Below are 16,097 nucleotides of genomic sequence, written 5' to 3'. Positions count from 1 at the left end.
CATGCTTTTAGAAGAAGAAGACTGGCAGTATCAGATGCTGGAGCTATTTATGTGCTTGGAGGAATATTTCAGATTTCTGTAGAGCTGCAGCTAAGCATGAATGATGGTAATGGACAGTGTTGTGGTTTGACAGGTCAGCATTTTCTCTGTGTTTGTGTGTTGGCCAGGAAAGAATGATGGTGCATTTTGTTTGTCATGTATAAATCACTAGCTTAAGTAATTCGATTTGTGTTTTTGTTTTTATTAAACACTCGATGTAATGCATTCAGTAATGTTTGGTTCATATATAAATAATAGGGAGACTGTTGGTTTGATTAAGCATCTTAATGTTGTGTACTTAATGAGAGTTTGTGATTGACTGCATTTAATGTGATTAGACATCAAGATGGCAGCATAACACAGTAAAAGGCACTAAGATGGCAGTATATTGCAATAAAAAATTCAGCAGTGTGTACATGAATTAGGCACTGGTTTCCTGGCTTTTCCCAAATGCTATCATTTTCCTACACAGTTCTTAAAGGTACAGTGCATAGTATTGTTGGTTACAAAAGGAAAATCCTTATTGGGCCATGGAGGAAAATATGCTTAAATCATGGCGTTATTGAGCTACTGTAAGTTATTCTGATTCTCATGCATTAGGATCTCCAAGTAAATCAGTCAGAGCTATCAGGTTTACCAGGAAATTTCACATGAACAGGTCATATACTAGATCAGATATGGCCTTTATCATCGTGCCTGAAATGATAATACAGAAGCCTTTTCATTTAAACTGTTTTTGTTTCCTAGCCCTCCACAAATGTTATGCTGACAGATCATAAGAGAGAAGCCTTCCTCTTTCAGCTTGTGTGTTTTAGCTACCGTGCTCATCCAGCATCTGTCACATTATTAAGTTTTATGCACTTCAACACTTCTGTAACACTTGAACGGCCTTGATAATAGTGCTAGATATAATTATATCTTCTCTCCTGAGCTGCATCCCAAACCACATACTACCATACTGACCAGTATGTAGGTACACCAATAGTGTGTATATATAAATATTTAGGCATCCTATGTAGTGTGCAGAATGCAGAGTGGGATAAAGCCCCGCATTCCCTTTCTGTGTTATTTTCACAGCTTTCAGATAAATCCACACACAGATCAGAACATTACAGCGTTACAAAATATTCAAGAAGCTTGCAGTAGCATTTTACTCCTAGAGAGGGCAACATTTCAAAACCAAATGACAAATGCTCAGTCTTTTTACTGCTGCAATGCGTTAATCAGGTTAAAATGAAACTGGCCCCAATCACTATAATACTATTCTAAATTTTCATTGTGGAGAGGATACATTTTCTGTAATTCTCAAAGCAAACTTTTGTAAGCAGACTTTGATTTTGCGCTTTTCTGACTCCATTGAAAAAAACACATGGTGTTACATTGTGTGTATGTGAGAAAAGCACTTTCCTCACCTCTCAACACCTTGTCTTCACCTCTCCACAGCTCAAAAGCGCAGTTAAATTAAATTCAAGCGCAGTTGTCACAATACTGGAAGATAACAGGTGAACTTTGCTGTGACTTCTTCAATGGAGGCTTGCTTTAAAAAAAAATAGCAATATGGAAAATTATTATATGAAAGTATTGTAAGGAGCTTATGAAAGGCTACACACAGAATTTGATTCAAGTTCAAGCAAGTTAAAAAGTTAAAAAAAAAAAAAGTGTAGAGAAGAATCCACAAGCAAAGACCACAGAATCTGAAAAGACTTTGTATTAAGAAATGTTTTCAGATCCCTTATCTCACATCTTAGGGGTTTAAAATAAAAATAAAATGCCGTTATTTTGTTAAAATGAGGTGCACTATGTGGCAATAATTTGGGAAATTTCCTGATAACACACTTTTTATAGCTTTTCCCTGTACCATGCAACCAGTTATGTGGGAAACTGAAGGTAGTGATATAATCTGTTCCTATAAGGGACATAACTGGGTTGTAAGGACTGCCACTGTTACAGGAGTTTGCTTTTTTAAATGTTTTTGTGCCTTGGGCAATAAAATGTGCTTGTATAGTTCCTGTCAGTGTGATGCCAAATTATTACAGGCTGGTGCAGTGTGCTTATCATGCTGCCAATGCATACCTCCTGTGTCTGCATACCTTTTTTGGAAAGTGGGCTTTAATAATGAAAGAATACAGCCTCATTCCTCAATCTGCTAGAGATTTCATGTCTTTGCATGCAGAATACGATTGCCTCTGGCTGAGCGTAGCTGAAGCAATGGACTTCAGCTGGTGTACTAGTCAATGATTCAGCACTTAGAGCTTAAACACTGCCGTTTTCTTTAAGCATGGCCAGTGAGCATGAGGATTTCATTCAGTCTGATGTGGGACGTGTTTGTCTTAAAGTTAAACACTTCAGTCCTGGGCTCTTGTGATTGTAAAAACATGCAGGGGAACAGTTATACTGCACTTTAGTTTTTATTTCATTTTAAACACAGGGACAAGCGTATCAGTTGTATTCATGCACTGTTAACCGCATGACATGTTTATTATACTGAAGTTGTTCTACGTTTGTTTGCCTATGGCTTCAAGTTATCAGTGTTTCAACATGAGGAACGCTTATCACTGAGGAAATGTCTAGCTTTATCTACACTTATCATGTATGAACTGCTTTTTAAAGACTTGGTTATCACGGCCATATTTATTAACTAAAACAACAGTGGATGTACATATATTACTGGTAGAAGTCATTCATGTTGAATAATGTATCTGTATTCAATTGAGCCATAGGAAAATCCAAGCTCTCATACAGCACACAGCATTGTTCATAAGGTACAATACATAAGAATGAGTGTGAGTCAATGAAAAGTACATATCACAGATCACTTGAAGTTAAACATTCACTGAATGCATGTTGTGTACTTAAACAGATACTCCTTGTAGTTATTGGCAAATATCCTTTGTGTTGCCTTTGAAAACACACACACACACACACAAACATACACAAAGATCCTATTTCCCCAACAGGTTCAAACCACTGCTAGATCATTTGTATTTCGTCTGGTTAGAACTGGCTTAAACCTGCCTATTTTAACAGTATAAGCCGAGATGTCTCTCTGTGTGCTTAGAGTTTGCCAGCACAGCAGATTTAGAGCTGGAATGTGTGATTCACATCAGTATGTGTTCTGCTCAAACCCTTAGACAATGAGTTTAAGATCCTTGTTCTTTGTCCTTCATTCTTTGTGTGTTCCTGGGCATTTGCTCACTCAAACTGTACAAAGGCTGACCAGTTCTGCCCAAGATATATCCACTGAAAACACTTGTTTCAGGATCACATTTAAGATGTCTTTGTTTTGCACACATTTTCATCCAAAGCCACTTATAAGAATTATTATTAAATATGTGACAGGGCAGTACTATTGCATCATTAAATATAAGGGCCTATCGTGTTTCAGTATACAAAATAATCCATGCCTCATATTGTTCTTTGGTGGTTTAGCAGGGGAAAGGGCAGATGTTAAGGGTTGAGGTGCACATTTACAGAACCTGCAGGTGGATCTTTGCCTTTACGTGGCCTAAGAACATTGCTTTTTAAACCCAAATGGGATTAAACAAACTCAAAACCATCTGGCTACACGCTTAGGCTACATAAGAAATTATAGACAATGTGAAGGTCAGGTATGGCCAGTGCTGTCCCTCTATCACATTTTCATGTAACACCATTTGAAACTGGCAGAGGAACATTCCAAGCTCTTCCACATACAGTTCATGGCCTCACAGAATATGTGTTGTGACTGACAGGGAAGAAAGAGTATGCCATTCTTCCGACCCATGTGGTTCTTTGAAATCATTTGATTTTGTGTTGCTCCACTCTGGTGAATCCATAGCCCATCCATGGAACATATCGGAGGTCACCATGAACACTTTGGATGGGATGTTCATTGCAGTGCACACACACGTACATAATCTCATTCACACCCAGAATCAATTTAGCATAGACAACGCCTACTATTTGCATTTAGGTGGCATGGTTTTGGAAGGTGGGAGGAAACCCACAAGCACAGGGGGAGAACATGCATTGAAATTCCAGAACATCCTCCTGGACTTGTTTTGATAGCTCCTTGGTCTCTATGATAATGTTTGTTTAGGTATGTTCTGGAACAGGTGTATTTATATAGAGATCATATGACACTGTCCCAGATAGTCAGTTTTAGCTAGAATTCTACCCTTATTGAATATTGTATGTAGGTATAATAAACAAAAGGTTATTACACACATACACACATCATACAAAGTGATATTTATTTAGTCTAATAGCTAATGTTGCTAAGACACACAGTTAATGGGGGTGCGTTCTCATTGTGGAAGGCTTAGCCTGCTAAAGTATTAAATGGTCACATTAATTTCAGTAACCTGTTTTTACAGTTAGCATATAGTATTGTGATATCATGATGTATGTATACATGGATACAGTTTTGTTTACAGCTAATTATTTTGTAGTATCAGCTCAAGCCATGCAGAGCAATAATTTGAAGTACCTGGCTGGACAAAAAGCCTTCAGTGATCAATACCGTGCTTGGTCAAAATCATTACGGCACGGCATAATTATGTTAGATAACATACATCAAAAACCAAAATACTGAAAAGTAAGGTTTTATAATCTTATATAAAATTATTACAAATATTTTCAACAGCACATATTTCATAAAATGTCACAATTTATTTTCAGTAACCAACATTCCCCTATTTGTTTTGGATTTTCTCTGCAATTTATCTCCAATTTGCTCATCAGCTAATTACCACCCATTCACTAACTCTCCCTTATCAGAACAACCACCACCACCCCAGGAAGGGTAAGGGAAAGCAAGTGCTTCCTTCAAGACTTGGACAGCCAACTTGGTACTTCTGTAAGTCACCCTGGAAAAGGGCGTCTGACAAAAGCCATACATGTTCACTGTCTTTACAAACTGTCTGTCATGCTGCATCACAGAGCACATGAAATATCTAACTGCCTTCTTCCACGCCAATGAGCTTAAAGACACTCACGATTGGTTAGTGTCCTGATGACTGATGGGGAGAGAGTAATGATGTCCCTCTCACCCAGAAAGCCCAGCAAAAAAGGGTAGCGTAATGTTGCATTCATCTTAACTTGGAATTAAGATGTCTGATCTCAGAATTGGATCATTTTTTGATTTTGGTGCGTTCAAACTACATAGTGGGGAGAAACATGGATGCATCAGTGAAAGCACATGTTTTGTTAACAACAAGCTGTCTGGTTAAAATGACGGCTCATGAGATTATGACATATTTACTTTCTCAAAACAGAGAACTGTGTGGTAAATATTATAGATTTAACCTCCTCGTGCACCTCTGTTGATTGATCTAAACTAAATATTACTAGAAACTCATTTAAAGTAGTGAAGTGGGTTTTCCTTTACCATTGCTGGTATGAACAACATTGTTGACATTATGTCATATGCTGAACTCTGGGTTAAGTACACCTTCCCAACATTTACATTAATATAAACTCTAATTATAAATAAATGTATAATTTTTATTCTGTAGTACTGTGTTCAACTACTGTGTTGCACTATGTAGCCAACTTCGTCACTTGAGTTCATGCCTTTAGCAGCTTTATTTCAAAACAGAGCCTTATGTTAAAGTGTAACTGTGTAAATCCTGATTGAGCTGCACTTCTTGAGGCCTATGTTCCCAATGTTAAATCACTGATCATAATTGTTTCCCAACAACCAATCACTGATGGCCACTGGTCTTGATAACCAATCACCAATGACCAATCACTAATCTCCATTGTTTTCCAGTTATGAATTGCTGATTACTCAAACACATCTTCATTTACATAATCTTGTCATAAAATAACTATTCTTTCTTTAAAAAAAAGATAGAAATAAAAAAGAAAAAAAAAAACTTTTTTCATGTTTATTTCCTGACTACTTTCTTCTTTTTGTCTGCTTTCCTTACTGAAATTAGTGCTTTGTGAATACATAAATGGTTGGTTTGACCCATAAATAAATAGTTTCTGTTATCATGATTAAAAAGGTAATTATAAGAAGTAATTTATAATCTTTTATTTTCCATTCTGATTAAAGGCCATTGATGGCAATCTCAGTGTTATTGATTTCAAGCTTAACACAGGTTTTGAAAACAAATCAACTACTTAATTCCCTAGTAGTCTTTGCTTTTTTATTTTCTTTTCGGATCAGAGGTGTCGGTGTTGGAGACGATGCTCAACAAAGGCGCTTGCATTCACAGTCCTGGTAAAAAAACCGCCTGAAAGCCACCTGTAATGGACAGGGTACCTCTTAGCAACGCCTTCCGAGCGCGTGCTGTACTGCCCTTCGCTCGCTCGTGAGTATTAATGCAACACCACTTTTATCAGTATGCGTGTGTAATTGTGTCCGTAGGCGAAAGATATTTGAATATGATCGGTGTGTACTTAAAGTCGGGCTTTCTACTCAACAAGCAACAAATCCGATTTTGTTATCGGAATAAATGAAATAAATCCGAACAGTTAACTAGGTCACCAAAACGCGTTTACTTAATGATTAATGAATAATATTGCATCAGGCTTACCTCACATTGGGAGTTACGAGTCACAATGAATGTTTAAAAATATCCTAAACAAATTTATTTTTTTTTGATAGTAACTAGTCGTAAATAGAAATCTTGACTTAAATCATGAAATATTTGCTCTTCACTCGTTTATGAGTGCCGGGGCTGAATCCCACATAACTCCTTACTCCCTACATTAGCGCACTCCATCGTCCATGGAATAATAGATTCCGAAGCCTACGTAGCACACTCGATGTCCAATACGGTGCCGTTTGCGCTTCATCCCGGATTTTAGTAAACTTAAGCGCCTCCCCTGATGGACTTCCTGATTGTAACCATAAATTGTTTTATTTATGTATTGTTAATGTAACAGAGTGCGCGTTCCTTTCTCGACATGTTCGTGTTCGGGGACGATTTGTAGCTTGATAAAAATGGCTACATTGGACTGAGGTGCGTGTTTCCTTTTTTTTTACGTTTAGTCAACGCGAGGTTGGAGGAAGGAGAAGCGGAGGCGGCAGCAAACTGGTGCAGACTGGTTAGTACCGACTACTGCATGTAGGAGAAGACAGAGGACAGGGCAAGGTGCTCGTGTGCAACATGTAAATGGTGTCTATTGTCATTTTCTTTAATAGGGAAGAAAACGTCCTTCTATTTTCCAGTCATTCCCCCCCACCCTTATAATGAGGACAGTAAAGGACAGCGCTGTGCTTTGCGTTGCGCAGTATTGTCACTACGCCAAGATGGAAATGAGATAGTGGATGGTGGGACATAAGAAGAATACGCTTTAGGATGCAGTGAGTATGCTGTTTTGTATATTTATCCTTTTATTATTATTATTATTATTATTATTATTATTTATGGAATTTATTCATTTTTGTTACTGTGAAATTACTCAGAATTCAGAAGGTCTATAAGGTAGGTATGAAACCTGAGATGAACACCTGCATGGCTTTAAGCACTTGTTCTCATAGAAGTAGAGACCCCAAGGCAGGCTGTACTGCCTTGGTTTTAGCTGCTTGTGGTTCATTTCACTGAACTATTCAAATCGGAATTTCCGTTAGTCATCATGCAAGACAAGCAATGCTAAACAAACAAACAAACAAACAAACAAACAAATAAATAAAAGTCAGGGTTTTCCCAGGAGCATGCAACAGCACTTAAAAGTTTTCACATGGACCCTGTTACTCTGTGATACAGTATCCAGATAGAAATAACAAGAAATTAAGTGTTACATTATGATTTAGACACTGTCATTTTAATGACACGTATGCAGTCCACTTGAATGAATGGATTTATTCACATGTTGTAATGGCCTGATGTAATTATCCAATAGGATTTGTTTTTAAAAAGGAAGTAGAATCAACATGCACACTTTCAGTTTTTTTTTTTTGCCATCCCAGTCATTATGTTAACAAACAACACATTGACCTGTAGACACTGCTAGATTGATCTAAAAAAAACTCCCCGACCACATCATGTTCCTCTGCTTGAGCTCCTCAGTGCTCTACTGAAGGTGTTCCCCACAACGATTTAATCGGCTTGTAAGTACACGAACAGCTGTGGTTGGTTACCGCTTGTGTCACTTTAAATGGCTATGAAAGACTCCTCAAATCAGTACATCTGGTACAACCAGTGACCTAGTTAAGAGAAAGAAAACCGAGGGGTTAAACAAGGCTCCACGTTTGCACGCTCGCATGCAGTTACAACATTAGAGTGCCCAACACCATGAAGCGGTTAAAGCTATTACATAACACTGCCACAGATGATGAGATTTTCTTTCCAGTGATGATCTTCAATTCTCTCTGTAAGCGCTACACACCTGAACTGGTAAGATTAGTTTAATTTACTGATTATTAGTTGCAACATCTATAGATGTAGAGATTCTGTATTCATGTATTCTTTCTAGAGGTGATCAGATAGATTCGTTTACTGTTTGAGAGCTCAGTAAAAGCCGGAAAATGGCAGAAAGAGCTGTGTCACTGATTATTAAATAATTTTATAATATTACATTGTGCCTTGAAATTTATCGTATTGAAAAACTGTATCCATGCACACTCGGATGTTTTGTGTAGATATTTTTACATCTCCAGTGAATAATATTTCCCAGCTGCTCCATTTAGATTAATTTTTCAGCAGCATATATCCTGACAGCATGATCAAGCCATGCTGCATGATAGGGATGTCATACTCTGATGATTTATGCATCTGATTGAGAAGAGTGTAGCATGTGACATGGTTATAGATGGGGCCGCATGTATTTTAAGTGTTTAAGTGACAAAATTGTGTCCATCTTTGTGAGTTGTCTCTGATCGGCAGCATCTGAAATGCTTTTTGCTCATAATTGAAGCGTGATTTGTTCAAGAGTTTGCACTATGGTAGAGTATGAAAAATAACCATTGACAATAATAATACACACTACATCACGTGGCCTTCAAACCAGATATAAAGACAGTGATTAATATGGTTATTAATAATAAATTGGCTCAGTGGTTATTTTACTCAGTGATGTGAAGGTTCATAGAGTAAATCACAGTACTTCAAGGCCAGGAACTAGTTTTGAGAGCAAAAGTGCTCCTGTACAAACTAGGAATTTTTATTAGAAGCTAGCAAGTCTGAGCGAGAAATAACATGTCATGAGATCTTATCTTGCATGCACATTAAAAATGGTCTGTTTCTGATCTTGGAAAGTCTGGTCATCTGAGGACACTTATTTAGATGGCAGTGTTCTAAAAATGTACTCCTTGAATGAAAACAGTTGTGTGTTTTACATTATACCAGCCCATCTTACATGATAAAAACCAAGTCCACAGCCCATTAACATTAATGGATTATTTGTTTCTTCCATGCATCTTTATTTCTGAATTTTGAGAACTGAACCTTCATTTAAAATATCAGCAAGGATCTGCAGAATAGTCATCTATCCTGTGTGAATGTATTTTTTCTACATTCTTGGCTAGTTGCAGTGCCCTGGGAAGTGCTAGCTGAGGGTTTGCCCAGAAGGTTCAGATTTCATTATTTCAAGAAAGCCCCTGTTGGACTGTTTAATATATTGTTTGCCTTAGTTCTAAGTTACTTTAAATAAAAGTACATATTGAATGGTGTCAATACAGACCAATTTTTTTAGGTTTAATAATCCATACGCATTTGAGAGATTTAATCAGTGACAAATATGCTACTTTATCTACAGCCCCAAGCATATCCACTCATCCTGATCATTTTGGTTGGGACACATCATCGTATCTGCACTAGATATCAGTATAACAGCATATAATAGAATAACATTACAGTACTATAGTGAATTTTAAGCAGTTATCTGATCATAATTTGATAGTACTTTGCAATGTGTCCCTATTATGTTACATTTTGTAAGCCTTATTTTTTAACATTAAGGTTTTTTAGTGCAATAGTGCATGGCAAAATATTTAAACTGTGTTCTGTCTGTAACATGTATTTCTAACAAGTCTTCTTGGATTTTTTGTGCATTTTTAAGCCTAAAATGAGTCTAGCACCAGCAGATGAGACTGATAATGAGCCAGTCTGATGTGTAAAGAGTGAGATAATTAAGTTGGGTCTCTAAAATCTCCATTGTCACAATGCAACAGAAAGTATGTGTCACTATTACGTACTGTCTGTCTGGCTGTTGTAAGCTTAATTTCTTTCAAGTTTTTTTTTAATTGTGGACATCTTATTTTATTACAGAAACTTCAGAAGTTTTGCCTTTTAACAGTAGTCTGCTAACTGAGATGACGAGTGTTTAAAGACATAGACATTAAGTCATTTTCACATGGAGTCTGTTATTTTTTTTCTTTGATCAGAGAACAGGGGATTTTTTTCCCCAAAAATACACTATTTCTTTAAGCATGAATGTCAGATTGTCTCAATGAAGAGACTTCATGTTCCTCTCATTCTGTAAACAAATCATACATCAACCAGTGAGGATAGTTAGATGAGGGTGATTCTGTTTGTTGTTTTTTTGTCTTTCTGTGCAGTAATCAATATAATTTCATTTAATTATGCATTAGTTAATGAACACTTGTAAGACTGTTTACTCGGGTTCTACCACCCACTAGATTACACCATTCTGCATGCACATGTCGCATTCCCTTCTGGTTTATAAAGGTTGGCCAGGCTTATTTGAGTATATCATTCAAACATGCAAATCCTATTCACATCTTTAACTGCCCTGTGTCCAACTGTCTAGACATCAAGGCCATTTTACTGCACTGTACAAAAGAAGACAAGACTTTACAAAGGAAAAGCAAAGAACAAAGTAATGTCCTGAATAGTTAGTGCAGTGAGGGAAAAGAATGTGCTGCTGTAGGTGACGCAGGTCTTGACATGCACTTTAGCAGATCTGAGAGTGGAAAATATGCAGGACCTCAACTGCGTAGTGTTTCACACAGCTATTCTTTATGCTATTTGTACTGGGTGAGTTGTAGCCCAGGAAATAATTGTACAAGTCATCACCTCGGAATCAACCGCAGAATCAACTAAAAAAAGGAACTACTGGTTACCTGTGGTGTCCAAGCATGCAATAAATATGTGACAGTCCATATTGAGTTGACTTATAATTAGGATGATTTGGCATTACCATTAATAAAATGGAATAATAGGTGGAATTAGAGACCTGAGTGTTTGTTTGTTTTTTAATAAAAAAGTTTACATGTGTCTGAAACAGGATATCAAAACATATTAAACTTGCAAACAGATACCATTCCACTTCCATTCAAACATTAACTAGAAAGAAACTAGATCACCAGATCTTCAGTTAAAAGGAAATTTTAGTTAAAAATTGAAAGGTATCCTTTTCTTAGAATTAACTGAAAGACTAAAGTGGGGGAGGACCTTTACTGTACGTTCCAAGCAGAACTGTGACTAGGTACAAATTTGGGTCTGGGTGGAATATTGGATGTCATGACGTTAAAAGATGTTTATGATTGCAGTACTATTTTGAATAGTGCGAGAATTATTTTGCTGTTTGCGTTCCTTTTTGAGTTCATCACAGATCCTGCTGTTAATACAAGTATTCATAAACAAAGACAACAAAACTTTAGATCAGTCTGCACGCAAGATCCTAGATTTACGATACAAAAGAGGCTAATGAACCTAGATAAGTTATTTAAATATTGAGCATTTCTACTCTGTCCATTCAGACTAACTTTCAGAAGTTAAGGATTTCTTTCACTTCTATAACAAATGACCTTACTAATCTACTATGTTCTTGTGATAATTGTTTGCCAATTTGAAATTGTTTATTGTTTTCTAAATTTGTTCTCATGCCTGGAGGAGGAAAAGCTGAGTCTCGGGCATCAAACCATGTCTCAGAATTTGATAATACATGAAAACATTGTTTTTGGCCAGTCTACCACTACAGCAAACAATATCTGTTTTTTTTTTTGTTTTTTTTGTTTTTTTAAGTTTCAGCTGGAAGATATAGTCAAGAAGTGTTATGTAGTTGGTTAAGCTTTTGCAAAGTGAAGAGCTCTCTTATGGAAACTGATACTGGGCTAAGCCTTAACACCATGCTGACTACTTTATAAATGCATTTATCTTAATGCATTTCTTACCGTTAGGTGTGGAATAGACCAATAGTCTTGGAAATTGGTTGCTATGTTCAGACAGTTCATAGCAGTTGAGTTAATTATTTAGCCTTACCTAAAACTATTGTAAAATCAGCCCAAAACTATGCAAATGTCAGTAGATATCAGAGGGAGGCATTTTTAATGAAAAACAGATCTTCATTAGTAACAAATCATATCATCATTAGTCATTTTAACTGACAGAAAGTAGTAAATTAAAGCAAATTGGATTTATGAGAAATGGCATAACTAAGATATTAATAGTACCACTTTTTTTTTTTAATCATCATCTGCATCGTGTCGGATACTTCAGGACAATGTACATATAGATCAGGCTTATGCATTTTGGTCAGTGTTTAAGCATGAGCTACATCATAAGCAAACAGGACACACTTTATGTAAACCTAGATTTAATTTAGCACTGAAGAGTGTGCCTAAAACTATATTTAGCTTAATTATGGGTATATAGAATGGTTAGTTATGAGACAACAGTCACTGCAATGCTCATCAGTGGTGTTCTGTTCTTTCCCATAGGAATGTTCACCCTAACGGAAGTTGCCTCTCTGAACGACATCCAGCCAACCTATCGCATTCTGAAACCATGGTGGGATGTGTTCATGGATTATTTGGGCATCGTAATGCTCATGGTGGCAATATTTGCTGGGACGATGCAGTTAACCAAAGACCAGGTGGTTTGCTTGCCTGTTCCAAATTCATGGAAAGAGTCCGTCACCACACAGAAGCCACCAGAAACAGTTTCTGGCCTCGAGACAGGAGGAAACAGAGTGACATTAGCAGCTGCACCTTTAACAGGCAAAGACCAGCCGGACACAGTTGTCCACAAACTGCATATCACTCAGCCAGCTATTATGCAGCCTCAGCCAACAGGAGTGAAAACTAACATGGACTTTCAGCAGTATGTCTTTGTCAACCAGATGTGCTACCATATTGCCCTCCCTTGGTATTCAAAATACTTTCCCTATCTTGCTCTCATTCACACAATTGTCCTCATGGTCAGCAGCAACTTTTGGTTTAAGTATCCAAAGACAAGTTCAAAAATTGAGCATTTTGTGTCAATTTTGGGGAAATGTTTCGAGTCCCCTTGGACCACTAAAGCATTGTCTGAGACAGCATGCGAAGACTCAGAGGAGAATAAGCAAAGGATGACCGGAGGACTCTCATTACCAAAGCATTTATCCACCAGCAGTGAGGAGGGGAGTCCAAGCCCATCCACACCAATGCTGGGAAAAACCAGTGTTAAATTTTCTACTGAAAAGCCTGTTATTGAGGTTCCAAGCATGACCATATTGGACAAAAAAGATGGTGAGCAAGCCAAGGCCCTGTTTGAAAAAGTGAGGAAGTTTCGTGTGCATGTTGAGGACAGTGACTTGATCTACAAACTCTATGTTGCTCAGACTATAATTAAGACAGTCAAGTTCATTTTGATCTTGTGTTACACAGCAACATTTGTTACATGCATTGATTTTGAGCATGATTGTAAACCAGATGTTAAACATTTAACTGGCTACACCGAATTCCGTTGTACTCATAATATGGCATTCATGTTGAAAAAGCTGCTCATTAGCTACATTGCCATCATTTGCGTTTATGGCTTGGTATGCATTCATACGCTTTTTTGGTTATTCAGGCGGCCTCTGAAGGAGTACTCTTTTGAGAAGGTGAGAGAGGAGAGCAGCTTTAGTGATATACCAGATGTAAAGAATGACTTTGCATTCCTCTTGCACATGGTAGACCAGTATGACCAGTTATACTCTAAACGCTTTGGTGTCTTTCTCTCAGAGGTCAGTGAAAACAAACTACGGGAAATCAGCTTGAATCACGAGTGGACATTCGAGAAGTTACGGCAGCATGTGACACGGAACGCTCAAGACAAGTTGGAGCTCCATTTGTTTATGCTCTCGGGTGTTCCCGATGCAGTGTTTGACCTCACTGACCTGGAAATATTGAAGCTTGAGCTAATCCCCGAAGCACGGATAACAGCAAAGATTTCCCAGATGATCAACCTTCAAGAACTGCATTTATATCACTGCCCTTCCAAAGTTGAGCAGACTGCATTCAGTTTTCTTCGTGATCACCTACGGTGCCTTCATGTCAAGTTTACAGATGTTGCAGAGATACCCCAGTGGGTTTACTTGTTGAAGAACTTAAGGGAGCTCTACTTGGTAGGAAACCTGAACTCTGAAAATAACAAGATGATTGGCTTGGAATCCCTCAGGGACCTGAGGCATCTGAAAGTGCTACACCTAAAGAGCAACCTTACTAAGGTCCCAACAAACATAACAGATTTAGCCCCACATCTGGTCAAACTTGTGGTACACAATGATGGTACTAAGCTCTTGGTATTGAATAGTTTGAAAAAGATGATGAATCTTGCTGATCTTGAGTTGCATAATTGTGAACTAGAAAGGATACCACATGCCATTTTTAGTTTGACAAATCTGCAGGAGCTAGACTTAAAATCCAACAATATTCGCACTATTGAGGAGGTTATCAGCTTCCAACATCTAAAAAGGCTGACCTGCCTCAAACTTTGGCACAACAAAATCATCACCATTCCACTGTCCATTGGGCAAGTAAAGAACCTTGAGTCCCTTTATCTCTCTCACAACAAACTAGAGTCTTTGCCTGCACCTTTGTTTAGTTTACCTAAGCTAAGATATTTGGACTTAAGTTACAACTCCATTGTGGTGATTCCAATAGAAGTAGGATTCCTGCAGAACCTCCAGCACTTTGCCATCACAGGAAACAAGGTGGAAGTGGTGCCCAAGCACCTGTTCAAATGCACAAAGCTACGTACATTGTGTTTGGGCCAAAATTGTATCTCTTCACTGCCAGAGAAAATTGGCCAGCTGGTGCAGCTGATACAACTAGAGTTAAAGGGAAACTGTCTTGACCGCCTTCCAGCTCAGCTTGGACAGTGCAGACTCTTGCGCCGAAGTGGTCTGATTGTGGAGGATCACCTGTTCGACTCTCTGCCGTTAGAGGTCAAAGACAGCATTAATCAGGAAAGTAATGTGACGTATGCTAATGGAATCTAGGAGTTTAGTGGACGACAGTCTCTACATCTCCCTCTGCTGGTCCTCGTTTGACCAAAAACCGGAATGGGATTATACAAAGAGGGCATATTTTCTTCTTGTACTAAGTTTGTCAGCTGGTGGCTCAGGACGTGTTGCACCTAAATTAAATGCTTTAAACCATTGGAATTAAGCATATTAGAGTGATTCTGTTGTCTACAAACTAAATAAGAAGACCAGTAGAACATATCTGATGTACTAACAAAATTTAGTGATTTGACTGGAAATAATTTGAACAATGATCGAATCTGTTTGCAATATTTTTGTTTCCCTGATACAAAGCCAATAATTTTATGTTTCAAATTATGTTGCAAAGCGCTCTGTCTGCAATTTTTTCAATTGTTTATTGTTTATGCTGCCATGTTTTTTTTTTAATTCTAACTAACAGCTTTCCACACAGCACAATCCACATTGTGGTGCGAGTACTGACTGTATTTATTCATTTTTGGAAAAAATCAGGAAAATGAAAAAACAAAAAAAACTGAGCTTTATGTATGACAACATATTATAAGGAACCATTAGTGCACCAATGCATGGTCCTTGCTGCTCATTATACTTCAGCATACAAATTAATGTAATTATATTTATTCTTCTACTATTCTACTTGTACATGTTAGCCAGAAGACATGTATAAGTCCAGAATTTATGTTAAAACCTACTGCTAATCATTGTACTGGTTTCTCTAAGTGGGAATTCAAATGCTTGTACTTTATAAATTTTTGCTTCATAAACAGTTCACGTGCGGTTTTCAGTTACTAGGCTGCACTATATGCAACTTCAGCTGCATACCGCAGGCTTTTGAGGAACTAAATGTTGAAATTACCCATGAACTTGACAAATATACATGACAATGTTCAACATATAATATCACATATTCATAA

At 37.5% G+C, this 16,097-nt stretch overlaps 2 protein-coding genes across 7 annotated transcripts in view; one reads left to right on the top strand and one right to left on the bottom strand.

The window, feature by feature from the left end:
• The window catches only part of LOC131361492 (kynurenine--oxoglutarate transaminase 3), a 41,670-nt gene extending 34,961 nt beyond the window's left edge, over nucleotides 1–6,709 (bottom strand). Inside the window, exons 1-2 of one of the 2 annotated variants that reach the window (XM_058402622.1) lie at nucleotides 6,564–6,709; nucleotides 1,452–1,576 (exon numbers count right to left, since the gene is read on the bottom strand). The gene's annotated coding sequence lies outside the window, so the exon portion shown is untranslated. The remainder of the gene's footprint in view (nucleotides 1–1,451; nucleotides 1,577–6,563) is intronic. The other variant, XM_058402625.1, reaches the window with a different exon arrangement.
• Nucleotides 6,240–15,949, top strand: lrrc8db (leucine rich repeat containing 8 VRAC subunit Db). 5 transcript variants are annotated; one of them, XM_058402610.1, is made up of 4 exons: nucleotides 6,240–6,338; nucleotides 7,022–7,077; nucleotides 7,175–7,336; nucleotides 12,656–15,949. In XM_058402610.1, the coding sequence occupies exon 4, from the start codon at nucleotides 12,658–12,660 to the stop codon at nucleotides 15,178–15,180; it is 2,523 nt and encodes an 840-aa protein (XP_058258593.1). In that variant the 5' UTR covers nucleotides 6,240–6,338; nucleotides 7,022–7,077; nucleotides 7,175–7,336; nucleotides 12,656–12,657; the 3' UTR covers nucleotides 15,181–15,949. The 5 variants fall into 5 exon arrangements, with proteins under 5 accessions (XP_058258593.1, XP_058258594.1, XP_058258592.1 ...); XM_058402611.1 differs by lacking the exons at nucleotides 6,240–6,338; nucleotides 7,022–7,077 and adding an exon at nucleotides 6,849–6,992; XM_058402609.1 differs by lacking the exon at nucleotides 6,240–6,338 and having other exon boundaries at nucleotides 6,849–7,077.
• Nucleotides 15,950–16,097: the final 148 nt, after the last annotated feature.

The sequence above is a fragment of the Hemibagrus wyckioides genome, linkage group LG11, assembly GCF_019097595.1.
Source record: "Hemibagrus wyckioides isolate EC202008001 linkage group LG11, SWU_Hwy_1.0, whole genome shotgun sequence".
In the NCBI taxonomy this organism is placed as follows: domain Eukaryota; kingdom Metazoa; phylum Chordata; class Actinopteri; order Siluriformes; family Bagridae; genus Hemibagrus; species Hemibagrus wyckioides.
Note: the sequence above shows the minus strand (reverse complement) of the source record. Positions and strands in the feature narration are given on the sequence as shown.

Excerpts from the sequence above, each read along its gene's own strand:
- lrrc8db (XM_058402610.1), top strand. The coding sequence starts at position 12,658 with ATGTTCACCCTAACGGAAGTTGCCTCTCTGAACGACATCCAGCCAACC.